At 35.9% G+C, this 26,730-nt stretch overlaps 2 protein-coding genes across 7 annotated transcripts in view; one reads left to right on the forward strand and one right to left on the reverse strand.

Annotated features, from left to right (window-relative positions):
* Positions 1 to 26,730, reverse strand: part of LOC106786247 (stress-activated protein kinase JNK) — a 103,624-nt gene that overhangs the window by 42,558 nt on the left and 34,336 nt on the right. Inside the window, exons 1-2 of one of the 6 annotated variants that reach the window (XM_014747414.1) lie at positions 26,364 to 26,466; positions 25,355 to 26,190 (exon numbers count right to left, since the gene is read on the reverse strand). The exons of 4 other annotated variants lie outside the window; for them this stretch is intronic. The gene's annotated coding sequence lies outside the window, so the exon portion shown is untranslated. Of the gene's footprint in view, positions 1 to 25,354; positions 26,191 to 26,363; positions 26,467 to 26,730 lie in introns of those variants that run through there. One more of the 6 variants, XM_014747412.1, reaches the window with a different exon arrangement.
* On the forward strand, positions 5,235 to 7,720 carry LOC106786249. The gene is made up of 2 exons (XM_014747417.1): positions 5,235 to 5,922; positions 6,038 to 7,720. Exons 1-2 carry the CDS (start codon positions 5,908 to 5,910, stop codon positions 6,314 to 6,316), a joined length of 294 nt encoding a protein of 97 aa, XP_014602903.1. The 5' UTR covers positions 5,235 to 5,907; the 3' UTR covers positions 6,317 to 7,720.

A 26,730-nucleotide genomic window follows, 5' to 3' on the forward strand; every position in this document is an offset into this window, starting at 1 on the left:
ATGGAATAAACGAAAGGATATGACAATGCTTCGAACTATCTGCTTTAAAAGAATTAATATTACGAAAACGCGCTTATAACAATTTTTATTTCATTTTAATACGTTTGTTTTTTTTAATCGATTTAACGCGACGTTTATTATTATTATTATTATAAAATTATGACTCTCTTTTATACGCGAAGAACAAAACTCTATTTAATTTAAATATTTTAAATGGATATTATTATACTTGAATTATTATATTTTATATGGAAATTTGTAAAGAATATTATTACCAACTAAAACAGTTCTCATATTTTCATCGAAGTTCGAACGAACGAATTTCCCTGGAGCGTATCACACGTTTTTGAATTATTCGTCGATTTTTCATTTAGTTGAAATAGGAAAAAGATCGGATCTATTGTTAGTTGAAAAGGGCAAATTCGAGGATGCAGTATATAGTCGAGGAAAAACGGAAGAAAGAAAGAGAAGAAGAAGAAGAAGTCGAAGAGTAGAACGAATTTGAAAGTAAGGTCGAGAGAAGCTGGTGACCTTAATTTTCGATAGGAAAAGCTAGCCGAGGATCGAGAAAAAAGAAGCGGAATTATCCTTCGGGAGCTTTTCTTCCTTCTCTACGATTTCAAAGAAGCTTTCTCGATGCGATGCTAGTCAAAAGAGAAATGTTTTACAACTGAAAATACGTTTCCATTTATCTCCATCCCTCCCATCCCTTTCCCCTACATTTTATTCTATCTTATCTTCTTCTTTTCTATGCATCTTCAATGATACATTATGCCTATCTCAGTAAATTGTTTTTACAATTCAACAAAATCTCTCACCTTTTTTTTAACAACAAAATAGCAAAATAATTGAATAATAGTTTTAATATACATTAAATGTTTTGTGGTTATACTCGTAGGGAAGAAAAAAATCAATCTCCTTTTAGAATTCAATCTAAAGAAAAGTAATAGTTCATTTGAGGTATAATAAAGTTTCGATAAAAATAGTTTGAGTACGGAGGTGGCTCACGTTCCTCGCCTCGCTACATATCGATTTTCTGTTTTAGGAGCCCTTGTTCCCTCTTCTCCTCCTCCTCCTCCTCCTCCTCCTCCTCCTCCTCCTCCTCCTCCGAGGGAGGGAACTCCAAAGGGTGGGACGTTAAGCCTTCGTTATTATGAATCTTTACTTACGGTCTACCGTACTTCTTCTCTCTAGTATCCAACATCGTCAAAGTAATAATAAAATATCTACGACAATTGTTGTTAAAAATGATTTTTTTATTCTAATCGAACGATTGATTAGATTTTGTCAATCTTTTTATAACGGTAAATGGAAAGTAGAAACTTCGCGAAAGTGGTGGACATAAAAATCTCGTTTAAAAGGGGATTTGAGATGATAGAAAAGGGAATATCTGGGAATATTCTGGCCATATTTCGAGCCGATCGCCAGATGATAGCAAATACGAGGGAAATCAAATATCTGGTTGCTATCGGCGCCATAAGTCGATCCTAGTCGTTTAAAAAACTTCATCCTCGTCGATGATCCCAACCTCGCTTCGCCAACTTTTTTCCGCAAATCTATTTCACGCTTGGAAAAATTCAACGCTCCGTTTAAATATAATAATAATAATAATAATAATAATATCGTACGTGTTATATACGTGGAATAAATAAATAACTAGCTGTCATAACGCTCGAACAAAAGTATAAGTTTGAAAATGATTCAAACACTATTGATATTTTATGCAACATAGAGTAAAGTTATTCGATTTTATTCAACGCTGTTAAGGAGATAATAAATTTCGTCCGTTCGTCTTTCGTTTCCTCTCTCTCTCTCTTTCTCTCTCTCACACACACACTCTCTTTTTGGTTCATCTCGCTATTTATAATCATGGCTGAGGCGGTACAGTCGAAAGCCGTGATATTAATTACCAGTGTCACGATTTATCGTTAACAACGGGCATGATACTCGAAACGGATGATGTTCCTCGTTTGTCGAGTTCTTCAACTTTTTCGAGAGATTATGGGGAAAAGTCAAAAGAAAAAAGTGACTTTGAAAAAAAAAATCGAGCGTGAAAGAGGGAGAAAATAAAAAGAGAATGAGAGGAATGCTATGCACTGTACACTATGGTGAAGTCATCGAAAGGGAAACAATAACCGAGAGAAAGAGTACTACGGTTGCGAACAAAAGGAAGGAAAGGGGTGACGAATGAAGCGCAATATCGCAAAGTGCTCTTGATCATTTTCTACGATGAAAGAACACCTACCACGAGAAAAAGGGTAGAAAATTTTAAGTACATTTTTCACAAAAAAAAAACACAAAAAACAAAAAGAAAAATTTGATATCAACTTCCTATAAAAAGAAAGACTTAAAACTTTCATTTTAAATAGGAGAACACAGAAAAATGTTGCTTTTGATAATTTGTAAGATGAAAGAAGAACGATATATATATATATATATATATATGTTTATCCAACGAAGCTTAAATTTATACTAACGACGTTGCATCTTTTCACCGAGTGTATATATATATATTATCGTATATACCTCTCGCAGCTGATCAAACTTTTTTCCACATCTAAACATGCACGTAGTTAAACGCGTCAAGGATGCACACGCGTCGGCCTCATTCTCCTAAACAACACAACGTCAAAGAATGACTACGTAGAAAGCGCGAGTTTTCTAAACGTTCTTCGAATTCCAAAGGGAACGATCGAATAAAAATACTCGATGCATACATTCGAGAAATACAAAATTTCAATCTGAAGAAAAATATGAAATTGCAAAATAAAAATAAGTATCTCTATAATTTATTCAAAATAGCCTAAGTGTTATCGTACGAAAGAAAAAAAATGCTTAAGATACACCCTCATATTATCGTGATACCTTTTTTCGAAAATGATTCCGAAATATTTTAGGAGGCGTAACTTTCTTCGAGAATACAAAAGAGAAATAGAAAGGGGTGGGGGTGGGGGGGGCAGGAAAAGGTGAACGAAATTTGGCGGCAAGCTCGTTTTATCCCAACTATAAGCGACTATAAACGACGACGATTGCTCGAGGGTGAAGAAAAAACGTAAGTGGCGGTGTAGCAAGGGGTACGAGGGGAGAAGAAACGATGGAATACGGAGTGACGGGGATAAAAATGCGGCTCAATCAGCGTTTATATGAAAAACACCGGGCTATTCTGACGATGGTGGCTAAGTTGGAAGAAAGTAGGGAGAAGGGCTTGGAAGGGGGAGAGAAAACGGAGCTTTCTCTGATAAATAGCATGGACTTTGCGTCTCTCGGCGTCGCGAATATTTCTCAAGTGTCTTACTCTTGACTCGAAAAAGTGAGAGAGAGAAAAAGAAGGTTTCTGTTCCACCGTCTTTTTACCTTCATTTTGAATGAACAACCAAGGGGTGTTTTCAACGCTTTAAAAGGTCGGAAGAGAGAGAGAAAAAGAAATAGAGATGGAGGAATTTCTTACGTGATTTTTTGCCTTCTAATATAGAAAATTTCAGAGACGATTCATTTTTCATGAAGTCTCTCTTCTCTCTCTTTCTTTCATCTACGTAACATTTCCCTGTCTCTCTGATTACATATTAACACTATTTCGATGATTATTTAACGAGTACTACTACTATACGCGAATAAAAAGATGATCCGTGCTTTGAAAAATGTATACAAAATAAATTATACATTTATATTATATGATTAAATATGTGTAACACGCTACTAGGGGTAGTTGCATTCGTTTGCATACGAAAATGTCTTTATTTTGTATGTATTATTTTTCGCCCTCTCTCTCCCTCTTTTTTCCAAGTTTCAAGAAAAAGTGCTGGTTGGTCCTTGAGAAGGTGGAAGCACTCGTTAGAATTGGTTGTAAATGCTGGATTTCCGTGGCTTTTGAAGATCATGTACCCACGCTATAATATCCTCTGGTAATTTCAAGCGCCCTCATTAGGGCGTCTCCTTGGAAAAGCGCACCCTAATGATAACGAGAGGGTAATCAACGTTTTCATTTGAAAGATATTTTCCTGCCTTCTTGCTTCTGCGTTTGCTTCCTTCCTCGCTGCTGACATTCTCCCAATGCGAATATTAACGTTGTCCTATTTCATTTGAAAGTGACCAAAATATTCTTACCAAAGCTCCAAACGATCGAACTTCTACCTTCTACAAGAATATTCCTTTTTTCTGCATAATTTATAACTCGCGTTAGAAGAGGAAGAATAAAGGAAGGTAGGAGGGAAGAAAGAATATAGATTCTTTGGAAGGTGCCATCAGCCGCATTATGGGGTTAATGTAATATGAAACTATCGTTAGACGTACATTTTATCGAACGAAAAGCACGATGAGTCTTTAGCTTACTTTATTCTAAAAGTTTTCTCCGCGCGTCGTTGCTTTTCTTTTTCCTTCTATTTGTGTCAAAATGGATAATGATAATAAAAAAGGAAAAAAAAAAAATAAATAGAAACACCAACGTTGTTTTTTATTGCCCAACCGACCGAAATGAGATGAAAGGAGACGCGATTAAAATATATTATGTAATATATTCCAGGATATTTAACATAAAATAGAAAAAAAATATTGATTTTAGTTCGTTCGTCACCCTCTGCTCCTGTGTCTCTAGAAACACAATTCGATACAACTCGGAAATTGACTTCGAAGTGCTTTTGAAATCCAGACGAGTCTCGTTCTACTTTGAAAATTCGATCTAAATTTAGTTAGTATTTAGTACGGTCTGACACAGGAAGAGAAAGAAAAGAATTAACTCGAAGGAAGAGAGTGAAAAAGTGTAGGATAAAATTGAAATGAAAAAAAAACAGAATGTCTTAAATTAAAAGGACGCGTTAAATAAGTGTCACCCCTTTCAAATTGGATTTTCTAATTGTCGGTGCAAGAGACATCAATTTTCAAAGGCCATTAAATAATATGACGCTCTACGTTCCTGAATGGTACGCAATGAACGTTTGTAGAAAAGGATAATTTAACCGCACGCATGATTCTGTCTCTCTTGCTCTGGTTTAACCGAAAACGCGTTAGAACCGTGTATAAGCTTAGAATAGCTAAATTGACGCGTTGAAAATGATCGCAAATAGCGTAGGCTAAAGCGCGCGTCCTGCTACCTTGTAGAATTTCAATGGGTTACCTCTCTCCTCGAGAGAATAGAAGGGCATAATCTAGCAACCGCGTCCTTCCTTCCTTCCAAAGGGAGAATCAGCTGCTCGTCTATCGACCTTGATGAGAAACGTTTTTGACACTTAGAACGAGAGACTACTGTTTGGAATACCAATCGTTCATTCGACAAAGGACTTTTTAAGTGAAACCAAATACTAATTTATTCTCTTTCATGGTAATCGAAAATGCAATGATTTATATTCTCGATCTGTTAATTATTAAGGATCGACAATAGGAGATAGTTATGAGATAAAAAAAATGGAGGGCACGTGCGAACGGACGCAATAAAAAAATGTCGAGATCGACCTCGACAAGGTCGCAAAACGATTGAACGTGTGCTCGATCGATGGCCGAAAGAATGTTGCGTGCCCCTGGTCTTTGGCCATTGGCCAAGGACAGTTTGCTTGCTTAACTTCGACAGTAGCCAACGATCGAGTTATTCTTCGTTTTTACGACACGTTCCTTCTTTCCCAATCCACCTAACCCATAAGCTTTCATAAAGGTATTAACTAACCGAGACAATTTATTCAGCACCAAAGATTACGTGACAATGACGAGGATCACGATTATGCGCGATTACGCGACGCTAAATAACGATTAGTTAGTCAACGCGCGTACGATAAGTAAGACTTCTTCTTCTTTTCCCTTGCATTTGACTCGATCGATCGAGCTATAAAACGGACTGGAACTCGACTCGAACCATCAATCGATCTTCAACTACGAGCTTTCGAGTTTCAACGAGAACTACTCCGCCAACCGATAATCAACATGAAGTGCTTCGTCGTGAGTACAATTTTCTAACGAACCAATATCGTCATCTTCATATTTATATACGAAACGTTAAAAAATTTCATATGAAAACACATATGTGATTATTATTATTATTATTATTCTTTAGGCTATCGCCCTTTTCGCTATGATCGCAATTGCCTTCGCCGATACGAAACCGGCCGAAGCAGAGTCGATCGAGCCTTCTAATGCGAACCCATTAGAAGCAGAAGCGGCTAGAAACAAACGAGGATTATTAGTCGGTGCTGCATACACTGCACCGATTGCATACACCGCTCCGGTTGCTTATACCTCAGCAGCGTACGCCTACCCCTACGCATACACAGCTGCATATTCGAGCTACCCCTATTATGCGGCTGGTTACAGCGCACCCTACATCGTGGCCTAGATAATGACGACGACCTACGAGCTTTTACCTGACGCCAACATCAACGTTTTTCCTACTTTTAAAGGTTTTTTTTTCTTCTCTTTTCCTCTTCTACTTTCTTTTCTCACCCACCAAGCAAGCAAGCAAGCGAACTAAGTATTCGTGCATTCGCCATGTCAAAAGGAATTTATTCTAACGAAAATTGTAAAAAAAGAAGAAGAAAAAACAGGTCGGACTCGTACGCACGATGCAAGAGAACTTTCCTGTAAGCTCTCTCTTGATATCTCTTTTGTTTGTATGCTTTTGTTTTTTTTCTTTTCTTCTTTTTCCGGATTTTCTAGCCGAATAGAGGATAATACAGCGTGGAAATAATCATAGAGGTAATCATAGGTAGAGATATTTGTTCTGTTCTTTTTTTTTTTTTTGACGACACGCTAGTAATATCCTCTTTTCGTTGCTTTTTTTTTAAATTAGGCTCTGTCGATTTTAACTTTAAATGTTATTGTCAAGATATAACCGTCTTTTAAAAAAGAAACTTATAAATGTAACCAATGTAATTAATAATAAATATTATATATGATATGTGCATATAAATAATGTTTCTCTTTATTTCTTTAGATAATAATAATAATAATAAGATAATTACTGAAAAGAAACGTGCAAACAAAATTCGAACTATTCTCGGAAATAAAACCAACGAAAGGGGTACACGTAAATTCCATTAAAATGAAAAATTTCGATCGATCGATCGATCGAAAAGTGAATTCTGGTTATCGGAAAGTTCGAAGAAAAATTGCATTCCAAGTTTCTCTCTTTCTTCGGTTGGAAAGGAATTTCTTTTCTTCGGAATAAATCGAAACTATTTCTCCAACGTCGGCATGTTTCGTTAACAAAGAAAGAAAGGAGGGTATCTATTTTCAAGATAACAGTTAAAAATCTTGTGAACAAAAAATATGTATTATATTTATAATATCATACATACATGCGAGATATGTGCAACCATCGATTTTCCCTAACTTTATATTCTTTCTCTTTTCTCCTTTGGTTCGTGTATTTTTTTCTATTTATTCGTAAAAATAAATTCCTACGTGAGCGTGTAAAACACAAGGGAGAACCGCGTGCCAATATTTTTTTATAACCCAGTGTATAAACGACGACTTGGACGGAATGTTTTATATCGAAAGTTGCTTCGATCCGGATAAAAAAAAGAAGTGGATAAAAAAAAAAAAAAAAGAAAATAGAAAGGAGAGAAAGAGAGAACGAGAAAAATATTGGAGAATAATAAAATAAAAAATAAAAATGTACAAGCAATATATAGAGAAGTGTAAGTTACGTTCGGAAATAAGGGTAATAAGCACAGCGATTCGAAACAGACCGAGTGTGGTAAAACTTTTAATTGCTCCCGTTGAATGTCCCACATGGTAATTAAACTGCGTTACGAAACATCCAACGTCGAATTTTAATTATATAACATGTCGATATTAGTTTACACAAAAGAAATGAAAAAAAAAAAAAAAAAATAAAATAAATAAATAAAAGAAAGAAATAATTACTTTCATCGACGTGTGCATTCAAATATTTCTGCTCAAATGAAATATATCTGAAATTCGTATGAAAAACTTTCTATGAAATAAAATAAAGTTGGTGATTTGTGGTAAAGAAACGTTTTTCTTGTTGAATATATATTTATTGATTGTCGCAAAGCACAAGTTTTCGTAGTTAGGTTTATTTTCGAAGACGGAGAAGCTAAACCGCAGACAATCGATGAGGTAAAACGGGCGAAGGTAGGAACGAACGACGCTTACCGAATGTGCGCGCGTAATCTTAGGATTTGAAGCCGCAAACGCTTGCGGTTACCGAACCGAAACGAGTCGTGCATACAAATAAGAGTCCCAAACGCGTTTAGAGTATCGTGTTTGCCAACTGCCGGTTTTAATAGCTGCTGCTTTTAAACTACATCTGAGAGTGACGAGTAATCGCAAACAATAGTTATCCTTCATTTTTTTTTTGGTTTTTTTTTTTTGGTTTTTCTATCGATACCAAAATTATTATCAATTTATATACAATGCGTCTGTGCGAGAGGGAAATGAAAATAAAAAGGGGTGATAGGGGGAGTAAAAAAAAGCTTGGAAGGCTCGCGACACAGGTGGCATACTAACAACGACACCTCACATACGTCAAAGAGAAACATAGTTCGATCGTGCCCTGCTGATTCTATGCTCGTTGGTATGGCTAATGGGAAAACCACGGGGGTATGCATAAGTCATAGCTTGCTTGTATTCCTCGTGATTTTTGCATTCCCTTTTTCTCTTTCCTTTCTTTATTTCGACGTAACGTGCATCATACTAACGATCAAGGGTGTGTACTAGAGGATTCGAGGATTGTTCGAATAATCTGGATATTATTGAATTATTCCTTACGAAAATAATCAATTGATAATGAAAATTCAACGTCCGTCGTATCTGCTAAAGGATGATCAATAGATTAGGCTAAAAATAAACTCGATCAAGATTAAATTGATCCCGGTGAGAGAAAACGTTCGAATAAACAACGATAAAACGTTTGATTAGAAATCAGAGAGAGAGAGAGAGAGAGAGAGAGAGAGAGAGAGAGAGATTTGAAAAATTTAATTAGACGATGAGCAGGATAAAGAGGTGGAAGTGATAAATACAGCAAGATAATACACGCTCGACGACAATAAACGTTTTAACGAAGAGCCAAGAATGACAATGGCGTTAACGGGATAAAACAACATATAGGAAAACATAGCGCCGTTATTATCTCCGGGAACGAGCTCGCATTGCTCGTATTTTCGTAGCCGTTACCAAACTATAACTATTTCACGCTTCGAGTTGCAAGAACAGTCGGTCTGCTCATAAACGATTATACTCGGCCGAGCTACCTGGATGCGTCGCGCGAATACATGAGCCGGAACGTATGTCGAAAGTATTGTCGGCATCTATTCTAACAAACGCATACACACGTTTATCCATCTTCCATCTTCTATCTTAATATTTTCTTCCGTATAAAATCACGATTAACACGAGCTAATATTATCCTTTCTCTCGTATTTATATTTATTGTTAGTACAATCCGTTCTTTTCCTATTTTAATATGCATCAGATTTAATAGAAAAAAAGAAAAAAGATAACTAATTTGATCGCAATTTAGCATAAGAAATAAGTTGAATAAAATGACATCGAATGATCCGACGTCGAAAAGGTGTTACAATTAATCCATAAATTTTACCTACGTAAACTCGAACGTTTCCCACGGCACTCCTTCCCATCGGGAGGGGGATCGACATATTTCGACGAGGGGGCGAATGTTCCCATGGATGCACGATAGTATCTCCAACCCTCGTGTCATAAACTGGTGTGGCTTTGCGAGGTCTATTCGATCGCAACGGTGACAGTTCAATTTCCTCGCAAAATATCGACACCAATTTCAACTTTCCTCTCTCTTTTTGAAACGTATTTGACATTAAGAGTAATCTTAAGCAAGTGTCACTTGTTAAACTTTCGTTATTACTTCTTTCATCGTCATTTAAATCGAATGACATTTTTTTTGTATTGCTCTCCTACGATACACTCGTTGGATTTTTTTTTTATAAGAACATTTTTTTATTAAAAATAATATATAAAAAAAAGATATAGGAAAGAACGAAGGTGTATTTAAGAACGTGTAATATCGTGAAACGTGACGTCAATCACGAGAAAGACGTTGAAGAAAAGTCAGATTTCTTTGCTCGTTATTTTATTCTTCTCACGTAGCAGCGGTTTTTAGTTCTCTCCCTTTTGCAGTCGTACGCTCGAAGGGATGTACGTGTCGATAATTGTGACGATTTTTACTCAACGTTACCACCCTCGAGAAAAGGAAAGAAAGAAAGAAAGGTAAAACTGTCGAGAGGATCTTTCTTGACAAAAAAATATGTTTTGCGGTGCACGTAGAGTAACCCAACCATATTTCTTTCTTATATTTTATTTTTTTTCTCTCCAAGAGTTTATTACCCTCTACGTAGATGGGGAAAGAAAAAGCAAATGATTCAACATCTTCTCTTTCTTTTTCTATTCGAAAAAAATTGTTAATCGTCCTTTTTGTGATCATGTTTTCCACGTTAATCGGAAGAGCTCTTTTCGTTTAGGCATGCCATGAATGGTTAAATAAAAAAGCAATGAAATATATAACGTTGCGCGCCGGTATTTCATTAGACACGCATGCTTGCGGAGAATCATCTTCCATAGATAGAACAAAGAGGTGGATACAAATTTTTTGGTTAAAAATTCAACGAGAAAAAAAAGAAAAAAAAAAGAAAAAGAAAAAAAGGAAAGCAACTTTTCTCCCATGCTTTTACAAATTTTCGAGCGAGGCCAATTATCGTTCTACTACCGTGCACCGCCGCTACGTGCTTCAAATATCAAACCGAAAGAGCTTGAAAGCTTGAAAAAGTTCCGCGAACAGAACAGAACAGAACGCAACGGAACGGAACCTACGAAAGAATGAAAATCCACGAGTCTGACGTTTCAATAAAACCTTATTCTCTTCTCGTATTCCCATGCGCAATTAAATAATACGTTGCAATGCGAATTAATACACGGATTTTTCACCATACATCCAGTGAAATATATATTTCCCTCAGTTTTTTTTTACCGATATTTTGTAATAAATTGAAAAACTAATGTAAGAGAAATTAGGTTACTTCTTTCCTTGTTTTTACAAATTCTTGCAATAATAAAAAGAAATTGATGTTATTATAGCTTTGACACGATTTGATACAATTAAATGTTAATGAGCAGTGAATAATTCCGACATTAACGCAATCGCTTTCATGGGAGTACTCGAACACGCTTTGGTATGTACTTATTTTAGGTCATATGCAGAATGTGGTATCTAGGTACATACATAAAGATATATACTCGAATGGTCGTTGAATATTCATTGATTAGACTAACGTAAGATGAGAGAAGGAAGCTTAACGCGTACCACTGGCTGAGTATATTACACTCGAAGGAAAGCTCGTGATCGTTCTCCGTGAACGTATGAGATAACAAGCAGCTGTTCGGATGTTATGCTAAAAATATACGAGCTGTATAATAAAGTATCGACTAAACTTCGACGATCTTATCAAAACAAACACGCACGCGAGTAGTATATACGTGTATGCGTGAATGGTGTTAATAAAGTTTTCGAAGAATTTCTAAATTCTTCCTTTTCCGTAGGAACGATTCAAGAAAAATGTTGGATTAAGTGTTTTAATCGAAAAAGTAATTAGCTCCGGAGTCACCCCGGTGCAACAAATACAAAACGTGACCGGAATCGTTCGGTCTCTAACGTAAAAATTCTTTTCTAACGCCATCCATCCTCCTCTCTTTTATTCTCTAGGAAATTCTTTGGATTATATCGAGGAAGATTAATCGATTTCGTCGACAAAACGAGGAAAATAATGAATAGTTGATCCAGATGGGATAATGCGTTGGTAGTGGTTTTATATCGAGTTCGGTGTAGATGATTGATGATGCCATCGAACGTTATAAAGAACGATAACAGATATGGTAAACATATCAATTTTGACTGGCTGATTACGTAAACATATGCGAACGCGTGCATTACTTTTTATTTTTCTTTTTTTAAAGCGAATGAACATGTTACACGAACAACATATCGACATAAATATAATCGAAAAATATTGAAAAATTATTATGCCGATCTAACGTTTGCTTTCACGAACAAAATGGAATAATAAATGTTTTGCGTAAATCGTCGAATACGACACAGATAATAAATGAAAAAAAAAAGAAACTAGAAGGGAATAGATTTCGCCATAACAAGATTCTAAACTCCGTGAAGAAATAAAGGAAGAGACGCGATTTTTCACGTCGTCGATCCATTTCAATCTGGTCTCTCGAGAGAAAGAAAAAGAAAGAGGAGGAGCCATCCATAAAAAATAGCCGCTTTCTTTCACGCCCTTCTTTCGCGATTTTACTTTGGCAGGGAATCAAAAGGTTTTCTAAAATAAATCGAATAGAAAAAAGAGAATAAAATATTTCTTCGCGAAGAGAGAGAGAGAAAAAAAAGAAAGAAAAAAAAGAAAGAAAAAAGTAAAACAATAAGATAAATAACGTTTTCTCTTTGTCTCTCTTTTTTACCTCTTGGGATGAATTTAAACGATGTCTACCTTGTTTATATTTCTTGTTTATTCCCGGAGAAAAGTATCTCTGACACGTAGTGACATAAAATCGAAGCCATTGGATTGGAGTAGTATCGATGCATTTCGAACGAAAGATATATATACCCATTATGCATATCCAGACGAATGTTCCTACGTTGTGTCGTACGTATTGCGAACAAATCCAATGCTAAAATGGCGCAAACAAAATGGAATATTCTATCTGGCTTCGCCTATATGAAAATCTCGCATAACGATATACGAGAAATATCTATAAGAATTATTAATAAATCAAAACAACTTTAGTTACGTTTGAAAAATATTTTCTTTCGAAAACGGTATATAATTTCATTCGTTCATGGTATTTTAAAGCAACGCAACTACCCTCGTTTCACCGAGGAACAATACAAAGATACATATTATTCAAGGTAAATGTGCTTGTAAAGAGAAATACGCGTAGGTCCGTATATTCGTAGGCTTGCTTGGCCGTGCGTGCTGGTACATTAATTGAAACGCGTTCTCCCGGAAAAGCGTTTGGCGACTAGGCCTCCTCCTCGTCCTCGAGAACCCTCTAATGGATTACCAGACTCGCTAGTTTACAGATTTAACCATCCACCGAGTTTCCTATCCGCGGATAATGCAATTTACCCGTGGGCACACGCGATACCCACCCCTATAGTTTAAGTAAAGCTTTTCTCTCTCCCTCTCTCTCGTTCTATCCCTTTATCTATGGGTTGACAAACCAATACCAAGAAATACTCTTGCATACCTTAGAAGATAGTCCTCCTAAACTAAAAGACTTTATACTAACTGGCTACTACTGTTGATGCATTAATTAGGAAGGATCTTCTTCGTATAGGGATCAAGTTAATGGATTAGTTTAGTACCATCTAACGTTTGTTTCTAAATCCTTCCGAAATCGCGCTCCTGATCTTCAATTCTTCCTCTTATTCCACCGGGATTTCGTTTCAAATGAATTCACTATATAATGCGAAGTTTAAATTGGATTTAAATAATACAAGGACTTTCCAACTTATCCAACGATAATGACTATCATCGAATGACCGAATATAATTGTTGTACCGATTTATTGAACACATACGGATTATTAATAAACCGTCTGAGTAAATATTAATCGAGCGTTGCTGCTTTTGCATTTATATACCGTGGACACATATCTGGAACGTGTGATTTGTTACGTTAAGTTTTGTCCAGGAAATGCATACAACATAAATACTATGTATATACTATGGATATACTATGGTGATTTACTCGAACTTGGATTTTCGTAGTTAGACACTTCGGACAAGCGCATTACGGAAGACTGCTTCCTTTAATCAAGATGCCGACAGTTGTGACTCGCGCGAATACATTCACCAATCACATAGATATAGAGTCCTGTGGCCCTGGTTGTGCTCCGACAATAGAGTTAATTAGCTGCATTTGCATACAAGGCAAACACGCTCGCCTCCAACGAGCCAATCTCTCTCCTATAACGTTTGCCCACGTTCCTTCCCCTGCCCCTCTTCTTCTCTAGGTATTTCGTAGCTTTTCAACGAGTAACATATCGAAATTGAGAGATACGAGAAAACTTTCGCGAAGAAGAAGATACCCTGCGATACCGTAGGGTGAGTGCTCTTAAAAAAGTTTCCACGCGAAAAGAGAGAGAAAGAGAGAGAGAGAGAGAGAAGGAAAGATTTATAGCTTCGCGATAAACCGTTTCCCAGTCGTTTCCCACTCGTTTCACGGACGGCGAAGAAACTCATTTGAGGTGTTTGCCAGACGCACGTAGACTGACTATCTCGAATTTACCGACACGAAATTACATACTTTTAAAATATCGATGTAATTAAATTCGAATAACTTTACTCTTGATGATATTTTAATAACGTTCCCCTAAATATTTTAGATATATTATATAACGGATTTGTATTTTAATCTATATCGTATCCGATAAGATCAAATATTTCATCTTTTTATCTTTCTAACGCATACTCAGCATGTGCATATATAAATCTAATGAAAATAATTCAATTGGAAAGTTTGCTTACTCTGAAAAACATAAATACACGGAATTTATTTATATTAAAAAATTTGCAAAATCTTGCATATACATTGCAATTGTGTGTTTTTATATATATATATATATATAAACTCGGTAATGTTTGATTAATATTTCGTGACTTTATGATTGGATACAGCAGCCACCGGTTGGTAGCCAAAAAAGGCTAGCAGAATGAAACCTCCCAGCAATGCAGTTGCCAGATCTACGCCAAAAGCTTCGCGTAAAATAAAACGCGTGCGTTGCAAATGCACAATGCACGCGCATGAATGCGATAGTACGAGCTCGATGGATATGGGGAAGAAGGGGCGAGACGAGGAGGACCACCGAGGACATGGTGGTAGAGGAAATTTTGCACTGGGTATTTTCCCAGCGTGGTATTCACCAAGGCAATTTGGCACGCCCTCCCGTACGGTCATTTTCCGAATTAATTTTCCAGAAAATAAACGTGCAACATTTCCACCGACAACTGTGCGTCTATTAGTTAACATCGATGTGAAAATCCTACGAAAATTCGTAAAAGGCTAGTCGAATCGAAACGTCCATTTTCTTTCTCTGTTTGTTCGTATATTACACAAATTGATTAGAACCATTGGAATATAATTGGAGAAACGAACATTTAATAATAATAATTTCATTCGTAAGCTTTTCGCATATAGAATAAAATGTATAAAGCTCATTTTCCTTTACGGAGAGATGGTTATTATTAAAATGAATTTATTATTCGTTTATTTTTCCAACGATACCCCGGTATTCATGAGATTCGCGTTGTACTTCGGAAGAATAATCAAAAAAATACACTTTCCGTAAAATTAATTAGCAATTCATATTAGGAAAGTTTGTATTTGCAAATAACACGGCTAGATCTGACAAAAGACTAGTTGAAAGAATCTTCTCTCTTAATTAAAATACGAGAGGAGAAACGAGTGGTCTTAGAACAATGCAATCGTTTTACAATGTAAATTATACGTGTTGCAATTTGTCAAATAAAAATAAAAATAAAGCAAGAAGAGGCAAACAAACGAACGAACGAACGAACGAACGAAAAAAATGAAATGAAAGGAAACAAAGTCGCAGATTTTTTTTCTGGAACTCGTGGACGTGTCGTTGGTTTTCGGATTCCCTAGGGTAGAAAAAGGTTTAACCCTCTCGAAAGTTGGTAGAAAGGAAATTTACTTCGTTGGAGATAAACCGTAGCTCACCTTTTACATCCCCTCTTTAACGTTAATTAAACCCTTTCTCTATACTTACGTACAATTCCAACTATTCCATTCTCCGTGTGCTACTCCTCCTTTCGAGGATATTTAGCACGATTTCGCTATTATCCTATACCGGGTGACGATTAATTACCAAACTAGCCAACCATGATTTGTATTACCTGGTGTACAATAGCAGACCGTACCACTTTCGTTAGGATTAATGACCAAATTGTAAATGTGCATTGGACGTGCAGCAGAGAGAACGAATAATTTTTCTCCTTACTTTTTCTTTCTCTTTCCTCGAAGAAAAATGTGATTTTAACGTAGAAATGAAATTTGTTAACGAGACTTCAACGAATTAACGTAATGCATCACGTATACGCCCATTGCTAGATGTTTCTTCGAATTCATCCTTTCATTCGATCTTTTTCTAAATTTAATGAAATCTAAATTGAATAAAATTGTTTGATTAGAAAAATGACGTAAAATAAAACTACTAATCGGATAATTTAGTTATCAAAGTTAGTCGATAAATATGTAAGAAAGACTTTTGTAGAAACGAATTGTCTTACATTAGTTATTAATAGCCTCGGATAGTTTAGTTTGGAGCTTCGAAGGAAACAGAACGAGACGACTCGGCGCATAAGTGCAAAGTTTAAACGCAATATTCTCGCCTCGTGCTAATAAAGCTCTTCTCCGTGAAGTCACCGCAAAAGTTAGCACACCCTCTCGCATTTTCTCTCAACACGTGGACACACGCACAAACATACACACTGTAACGCACACGATCTCTTTGCAAAGCGTTTGCACGAAGAAGTAGTAACTCGAGAAGACGCGTTCTTTCAAACTTTTATCAACTTTCTTTACCTGAATTTTCTATGCTACTGTACTATATTATACGAAATAATATTTCTTCAATGATATTCTAAACGATCGATTTTATTCCCTTCGCGTATCCGAATTTGTACAATATTCTATATTATATATACGGTATGCATAAATAAAATAAATAATAATAGCGAGTTATTAATTATCTCTAAAAATTGTTCTAAACATCCTAAAGAAAAAAAACAGGCCGGACTATTAAAGTTCTCAGCGGCCCAAGCATTTATATTACTTTTTCTATAGAAAACAATATTAATATTTACGCGATATGGGAATAATTCGATTGGAGAAAAATATATAAAATAAATAGAACTTTATTAAAATATTTGCTTCGTTGAAACAGAAGTTATTTATTTGCCTTCTCGTATTTTTTTTATCCTATTTTTTTTTTCTTTCTGTGAAAGAAAAAACTGAAACAACGACGAACGACCGGGATAAAGTTTATTCTCTTATACCAATACGTTATCTAAATGCTAATGCGAAAAGTTTGGCGGTCGTGTTAGCGAGTTTATAGCAGAAGAGTCGAGAAGGGTGAAGAGAGGGATGAGAGAGAGAAAACGCACCTGATCCGTTCAAATCCGTGGCGGGAAGAAGGAAAAACACAACAAGGTTGTCCGTGTGAAATATTATTTCACACGAGTTTCCTGTTTTCCCTCGCTAGGAAAAAGCACGAATTTATTAAACCTGGATGATGCCGAGCAAACTAGACCGCCTAAAAGAGACTACCTGAGACTTTATGCAAAAAGATGAAGGAAAGGGAATGTTCAATGGGGACGATTAAGAAGATGCGAATGATCCCAAAAATACAACAATTTTTAACTTAATATATCCATGAAAGATTATACACGAGCGAAACTTTTTCTGTTTTTTAACTCGATTTGAAAGTCAAAATAGGAAAATTGTTGGGCGTAACTAACGCGCGAATTTATATGAACAAAATTAGAGAACTTTCATGACGCGACACACCTATCGTTTGAAATGGTATATTTACTATTACAAAAAAATACAAGAAAATAAAAAAAAAAGCAAACGTGACCCGCTTTTAAAGATACACGGAGAGTATCGCAAAGTGGGACAGTGGTCCAAGTGGATCTTACTTCTTACAAAGAAGTGCCACTTAACCTACGGTTTAAAAAAAAAAAAAAAAGAAAATGAAAAAGAAAAAGAAAAAAGCTTTTTCTGAAAGAGTTCCACGATACATACTACCCTTGACACACGCTCAACACTTTTTCCACACCTTTTAACGGTCACTAAATTTCACGGAAACACGTTTGCTTCTTGATAGAGAAGAACCCTTGCAATCTTCTTTGCGATGCTCGTAAACATTCGAGAACAAACGAGAAATGGAAAGCGACGATTCGAAAAAACATTAAACACCCTTAAACTTTATGCAAACGGATGATACTATTATTGTATTTTACAGTAGTTACGTTAGTTCTCCTCTAATTAAAGCGTACATTACGTGTTACCATGAATGTTAAAACGAACACTTTATCGTATACCAAGAATTATCTTTTATGAAAGGATCAACAATCGTATACCGAGCATTAAATGTTTTATACGGATTTAATAGTCCTGTATAATTGTCGAAAGAGGAATCAAAATAGAAAACGAACAGTATTGTTTTTCTCATGCGAAATGGAGTAAATTATTAAGCTCGAAATTCAGTGTTGTTAAACCTACTTTGATCTAATTAACTTCTCTATCCTTTAATCAAAAATAATCTTACGTTAAAAAGTTTCTATATTTGTTTAATTTATATTAATAATATATTATTTATTCTGGAGATAGGAAGACGTTGATAAATAGAAGATGTTGAGAACGGGAAGGTCCATGAAAAGAAGAAGGATGTAAAATGAAAGGGAAAAAAAGGAAAGGACGATTCGACCCTAAGGATATCCTGCGAACGTATAAAATAGGGTAGAAAGGAATTCACGGTGATCGGTTTTCTCTTCTTACGTTCGTCTTGTCCGGTCCACGCATCCGATATTACCGTCGATATCGTAAATAAGTTCAAGTAGGGTCACTCCTTCTAATCTATGTCTTTTTGGATATAAAAAACGTAAAGTCTTTGAATTTTGTAGTATTCCTCTTCTTTCCCCGGAAGATAATGAAATATGCTTCCTTCTTGATAACTCCCTCAACTTCTTGCTGTACAGAAATATTCTAAAAATTGTTCAAGATGCACTGACCGTTCGAGAAAAGAAAAAAGCAAATGTACAATTTTCTATGCATCCTCTCCTACCCTGATTGTTTCCTCACAGTCAATTGATACGTACCTGAAACAAAAAAGATATGAAAATATTAATAAAAGGGTTGGAAAATTTGGAATCATTATTTAAATGATATTACATTGTATAGATAAGAAATAAATAGAAAGAAGACGTAGGAAAAAGGTTAGAAATAAAGAATAGGAGGTACGGCAAAAGAGCTGAAATATCTCGGATTCGAAGGGCACCGTCGAAGGTGAATTCAGTAGGCACGTGTCAGAATGCGAGCCCTCCCGCAATTTCTCACATCGAGTCGCGACTAGAGAAAGAGAGGGTGAGAAGGACGAAGGAACGGAGATAGGGAACGGAGATTCGCGAAATTCAAGCGGAGGAGGAAAGGAAATAGACGAAGACTATAGGAAGAAGGGCTCTGATGTACCGTTGCTTTTTCTCATAAATCAAACGACCCTCTTCAATTTCGGTGGGAGGAAGAAAGAGACACACGGACGGACAAACAGAGAGTCAGACAACAAAAATCCCTTTTCGATCTTTCTTTTATTTTCTTTTTAATATTTTCCTAAGATCCTTTTAACAAAAAGAGAGTCCTGTTTTTCCTTTTCTTAGTTTTTCTCTCGAGAAGTGTACACGCGGTACAAAAATGGACACGCTACGTTCCTGGAAGTGGATCGATAAAGGCGACTGGCCCAGGCATTGCCCGAATTCCACGAATATCGCGTTTTCTCCCTCTGCCACGACATAACCGGAGTCAATTAAAGTGCTCGTTATACGCCCCTGTGCACGAGAAATCAACTTGCCTGTAATGAATCGGCTGCTATAGGAAAAGGGAAAGAAAGAGAATTAGGGACTCGGATGGAGAAAACAACATTTCCTAGTTTATATCTTTCTTTTCTCTTTCTTTTCTCTTTCTTTTCTTTTTCTTATACATTCTCCAAGTTTTAATATCTAGTTTCATTAGAGTAGGATTGCGAAACCAGTCAAATATTTTAATATTATTTTCTAGTATTATTATTTTACTCAATACGTAGAACATTTGAATTGAATGACCAATTCATTTCAATTACGATAATTCATTTATTATTCAATTTGTTGACTCTTAGTCCACTGTGATACTTTATTAATTTATCATCGAATAGTAATATTCATGTCCTAGAACAATCGCACGAATTGTTGGAAAGTCAGTCACGAATGGGATTGTCTATGGAACGTTTAATATAAGAGAAAACACTCATCCGATGATTGTAGGTAAGATATATCAAACGACTACATGACGTAGTTAGAAAGAGAAAAAGGGAGAGGTGAATGCGTAGTACACGTGTATACCATAACGTTTAATACATGGAACAAAATATGAGATATCTTTAATACCGATCTAACTATTTGCAGTGTAGAAAAAGAGGAGTGCACGGGGGTCGAACCGTGCAGCAGGTTTATGCCCCTGTTGCACGAGATCCAACCAAAGAAAAAGAGAAAGATAAAGAACGATGGAGATTGAGATAGAGATAGATAAAGAAAAATACGAAAAAATAAGCCGTCTTACTACTTTATATCTAACCTTAACTGCCCATTAAATTACCTCGTTAACATTCGTCATTGTGAAAAAAGTCATTTACTTTTAAAAATCTATTCCGAATTATTATTTAACGCCGTAATTAAAAGTTATGCTACACTTCTATAACGCGAGCATTTAATAAAGACAAAAAGATCAAACTTTTCTTACCCGTAACAATCATGCTCGAACATATTTCTTTTCTTTTTTTGTTTTATGTTATAACTTTCTTGAGATTATTTTGCATACGTTAAGGAAACATAAAATTGTACGGTGCTCAAGAGTTAACTGGAGTATTCATATTTCTGTCGTTATCGTCCCCTCGATTTAATTCGAGTGGGCGAGTTAAGGGGTTAATTTCGTCGAATAAATTTCAACATTAATTTTTGGTCTGTATACGTTTGTGAAGGAATTATGAAGTAATTAATGAATTAAATAAATAGTGTTAAAAAAGGTTCTATCAATTAAATTAAAAAAAAAAACACAAAAAAAGAAAAATCAAAGAATCGAGTACGATGAAAAGCGGAGTAAGAAATCCTAGAAAATATCAAGACGTCCGGTTTAATCTATATAAAGACGATGTAAAAGAGACAAGAAAGCTAAGATTATTAAATTTAATATGACCAATTACTCGAAGTCGTGTGTGTCTAGTATGCGAGCTTTAATAGTGGTGAATGTAATGGAAGTGCGTTAGTGGTGAAAGGGCGTGGTGACCACACACACACACACACGTGCGTACGTGCGCGTATTTGTATCTTTCTCTCTCTCACTCTATCTTTCGTAATGACGTCGTTAAATCAAACGGTCAAGCCATTATTAACTGCGGACAGATCTAACTGGCGACCGACCGACCGACCGACCGACCGACCGGTGGAAAGAGACAGAAACTGGAATATGCGACTTACGGGATCCTCGATGCAACCCGTCTGCGAAATTATTCGATGAGGAACCTTCGCGAACATACGCACATGGTATTTATGTGTTATATATACACACGTATATGCGGGTGCTGAACGAAACCTCTACGTTTTTCTCTATTTTCTTACTGGATGAAACAGAAACGGCTGTCGTCTGACATATGCGTGCGCTTCAAAACCTACTTAAATCATCCTCACCGACGACGTTTCACTTCCTGGAAGTTATACCGAATTTAAGATACCCCTTCAAATCGATCTCTCCTAACTCCCCCTCCCCAATCACCTCGCCCCTCCTATTTCTTCCTTCTTTTTTTTTCTACTTCCTAAAAATAAATTTATCAAGATAGAGAGAGAGAGAGAGAGAGAGAGAGCGTACTACATTTTTAATTGCTAGAAAAGATATTTGCATAAGAATATATTTTTAGAAGTAGAATCGTGATTTGGTTAGAGTCGTTAGAATTTGAAAGACTTTGAACGAAAGGAGGAAGCAAGGGTAGGTAAATTCGAGGAAGATTGGAGAAGGAGGTCGTAGAACGACGACAGGAGTGGTCTTGCTTGCTTGCTTGCTTGCTTGCCTGCCTGCTTGCTTTTACGAGAGACTAGTCGCTGGAAAAATCAATAGTTAGCTATGTGTGTTAGTATTATTTCACGGTATACATGTTCTTTCTCTCTCTCTCTCTCTCTTTCTCTCTCACTTTTCTCTCTTACTTTTTCCACAGGCCACCCTCTTCCTCGTCGAAGCTTGCATGTCGAAGCGAACCACTAAAAGAGGGGTATTCCGCACGAGTACACAGGGCCAAGCGTTTCTTCGATACTCAGGTGACACCAATGGTGACAATCTTACAATATTAATATTATAATCCTGATATTTCATTTACGATTACTTTATTTCGATCAGTGTAAGCCGGAAATTATTCAACGAATTTTTTATTAAAAATGATCTCCCCTACAAAAATTTGGAAAAAGTAATGACCCTTTTTCTAATGCGAAAAGAACGACATTTGCTGACATTTCGATTGACAAGACATTTTTCGCATTTACCAGCACCATTGGCTCGAACCAAAAGGGCTCAAATATTTCCTACGATTTTTCTGTATCTTGAAATGGTGAAAAATGTTAAGAAAAGGATTTCTGTGTGTGTGTGTGTGTGTGCTGGTCGTAGTAGACGGCTTTTCTTTTCTTCGAATTCTATTTCTATGCGGATTGAAGGAGTTACTTGAAAGTCTTGGGAGATATCGTTAGAAGGAATAATAAGCGTCGCAAAACCTTATCGTTCAACGAAAGAACCCTCTCCGCCGACGACATCAACGTACGTACGAGAGATGTTGTAAACGAGCGACTGAGAACTCTCATAAAAAAGCTAACTAATGGATCTTCTCGTTTCTTAGACAGCGGAAACAGAAATTTATCTAGGGGAAAAAAAGAAAAACGTATACGAGTAGAGCTCGTAATGTCCCAATTTGCAATACGCGCGAATGCAATTTCAAAGGAATGATTACTATAATAGATGTTACGAACGATTTCTATTAATTTAATTCCCGGTTGATCGGTAGAAATGCGATGAAAATTTTCAAAGATTCCTCTAGGACGAATTCAAATAAAAGTATATACTCGTGAGAGAGACGTAAAGTCGCGCGACACGATAAATCGGCACGTCGACTTGAGTTAAAGTCCTGTTAAACGGGTCTACTAAAGAAAGAGAGAGATAGATAATCGTAAACGACGATAAAGGGGGACGGTTCGCCTTAACAAACGATCGGACCCCTGGACTGTCGTGGATTTAGATCGTTGACGACGTAATTCGATCGGTCGTGTTTACACGCTCGGATTATGTAACTTGAGCGATAGCATCGATGAATCTCAGTCGGCTTAAATTCGCTCTGAAAAGCAACGTAATTCGGAAGCTTCAAAAGCAAATGCATAGAAATGCATTAAATTAATATCTGATTACCTCGTTGATCTTTCAAATGATAATCCTTTGACGTTTCGCGTCATCAAAGAAAAAATACTAATAGAGCCAAGCCAATTACATTTATAAAATAAAATAAAATGTATACACCTAGAGCACATATTATTCCTTAAACATGAAATTAAATATATGAACGTGTAATTTATTTACATTAATATTAAAAGTTGCAAGAGGTGTTATTAAGTTAATGAAACCGACACGATAATTAAAGCGAGAGCAAATATACCTAGAAAAACAGAACGAGAAATGAAAGATTTCAATTAATTAGACTGATAAATATTTTCTCTCTATCGACGGAAACACCTACGCTCGTAGTTTCGTTCGTTGATTTCTGGTCAGATTCCAGAACTGTTTATGCGTCTCTTTACGACACAAAGTATACACAGACAAGCGTTTTCGATGCTTGCCAAAAGTGTGTTGGTAAAGCGTGTCGTTAAAAGAAGACGAGGGGCTTATTCGGTTTTCTTGCAAATTCCACGAGATGTTTATACGGCACGATTCCTTTTTACCAAACTACTTTTGCCTAAAGGAAAAACGTTTGGGACTAACTAACTAACCAATTAATTAACTAACAACATTACCGATAATACAAGAAACTTTTTCGTTTACATATTCTCATTTATTTTCATTCCTTTGTAACGCAAGAACGCTTATAGGTGAATTCTTTTTAAATTATTAATTAAGCGAAATAGCTGGCCAAAAGATTTTCTAACATCTAAGAAGAATTAGATAAATGCGCGTGTATATTTGTATATGTGTGTTTATGTATGCGCGCGTGTCTAATCTTTGGAACACTTGCAATAATGTTGCAATGCTTATTTAACAAAATGCGAGCGATTATTTAATGTAAACCTTTGATAATTGTAAAATATGAGGTAAACTAATTTTCTCTGTATAGTATGTGTGTGTTTATTTCGTAAAAATGAAAGATGTTTGTAAAGAAGAAGAGATTTCAACGATGACTTCATGCGTACGCTTAACCTTCGACAACCAAGACGTTTATTTTTTCTTTTCGTGTTAACTACGAGAGGAATGCGAACATAATGTTATCAACAAAAGATTCACCTAAGGCAGACACATATGTCTATGGATATACACGTTTGTATCCGATCGATTCAAAAACTATGCACGGCAACGTTTAAAATCAATATTATTTTTTACGGCTTTAATAGAATGTACGAAACGATAACATTTACATAGAATATTGTAGTAAACTCTCGATAGTATATATAATTTGTACATGTACAGCAAATAACGAAAATATCCCAATACTTCCTGCAAAATCAAACAAAGTATCAATATAATGTAAATTAATCGATATTCTGTGTGATTTAAAAAAGAACAAAAATATAAATATGATTTTGTATTTAATTTTGACAATACTTTGCGTAAAATATTGAACGATTTAATAAATGTGAACTATATAAAAAATGAATTCATTAAAAAATTAACGCAAATGTTATTGCATTGCATAATTAAATCGTTTTAAACTATAGCTAGAGAAAGAGAGAGAGATAACAAAAAACAGGTGTACGGTATACGCTTTGTAAGCTACACTTTTATCTCTCGCTCGTGGTTGATGTTTGTACTTGGTGAAAAGAGAGAGGGAGAGAGAAAAAGAGAAGGAGAAAAGAGATAATCTCGTCCTACTGCAAATAGCAAATAAAGCGAACAGCCACGTGTACGTACGTGTATACGCCGACACAAACGAAACAGATAAGTGTACAACCAAACAAATACCGTCAATGTTTTTTACGAACTGTGCTGCTGTTAAATCGATGACTGCTTTCGAACGAAAGATAGAAACTTTCAACTAATCTATCAATGTAATCTCTTTTTCTCTCTCTTATCAAATTCGAATAAATGTTTGTACTGGAAATATTTCTCATGCAAATATTACGAACGAAGTGTCAATAATTAAATTTAAATAATAACATAATTGATACCTGAAAAAATTAATTATGACAAATACAGCAAAAAGATTGTTGACTTAAAATTATTTCAATTAAAGTCGATATCGTAATTGAGTGAATAAAATCATTTTTGGATGAGAATATAATCTGGGAAGCGACGGATCGGCCTACCTCGTAAATATCGATCCTTTCTTCCCTCGAAGAAGAGCGTGGATGACGTTGCTGTAGAATACAAACGACGACGACGACGACGACGACGACGACGACGACGACGACGACGACGAGAACGAGGACGACGATATTAGATGAAATGAAGGAAATACGTAAGGTAGTAGTTGACCAAGAGAAGGCAGTAGTACGAGTCTTGCATTGGTCAAACTTCTTCGGACACAAATAGATATAGACAGAGAAGGAGAATAGATTAATAGAGAATATACAATTGGACGATAGCCTTTGAATTAACAAATGGACATTGTTAGAAACATGAGGACGGCATAACTGTAACTTGTCACTTTTCAATTGATAGTATTATTCGTTCATTTTCACTACGACGACAACGACAACAACACACGTGCTCGGAATAATCTTTCTAACCGGTTTCTTTATAAGTTCTTCGAAAAATCACCAAGGAAAAATATCACAGTTAAAATCGAATGATGATCTTATTCTTTTCCTCTTCTTCTTCTTCGTCTGCTTATTCTTCTTTTCTAATGTAAGGATAAAATCAAAATAAACACATCGATTATCTAGTCGGCAAATACGTATATATATAACGTTGGAAGCACACACGTTTATTTCTTGCTTCAAGTTCCTCTCTTAATTTCTCTTCTTATCAATAATATTCGCGCGCATAATGTTTTATTTTAATAGGAAAACAAATAATCGTACGTTAGTATAATTGATTCGTTAATCATGCACTTCCTCTTGATAACACTTGCTTCCTCCTTTCTTCTTTTTTTTCTTCTTCTTCTTCTTCTTCTCTTTCGGCAATGATGATTACATACCACCTGCGTGTAACGTAGAATTAAAATATTTCTTTAACACTAGTTGATACGAGAGGGGAAGGGAAGGGGGAGGGGGAAAAGAAATAATGATTCAATAAAAAATGAGTAATAAATATGTGCGAAAGATAGAAAGATGGAAGGGGAGAAACGAACGGCGGTACGAATTGTAAACGCACCCCGAATATGTCAGAACAATAAAGATGCGACGCGCGCTAAGGGCCACGCACGACTAACCAGACTCGGGGAAGTTCGGGGCTAGCGCTTGCGCGTACACTCGAACTCTCGTCGAGCCGCCGATACTATAACGCAACGTGGTAGGGGAAAATAGTGAAAGAGAGTAGTGGGGGTATCCGGCCAAGCACCCTTTCGATATACTCATTGCAAAAACTATTGTTTTCCTATTTTTCCGTTTTTTTACCTTTCCTTTTTCTAATTACAACGGTTTAATATAAACACGTGTGTTTCTTTCATTTCATTATTTTCATTTTTAAATCTAAATCGAATTCATTTGGCGTCTATATTTTATCTATCATTTTTTTAATT

Source organism: Polistes canadensis, unplaced genomic scaffold (genome assembly GCF_001313835.1).
Source record: "Polistes canadensis isolate GaletaPanama2010 unplaced genomic scaffold, ASM131383v1 scaffold_70, whole genome shotgun sequence".
Lineage (NCBI taxonomy): Eukaryota > Metazoa > Arthropoda > Insecta > Hymenoptera > Vespidae > Polistes > Polistes canadensis.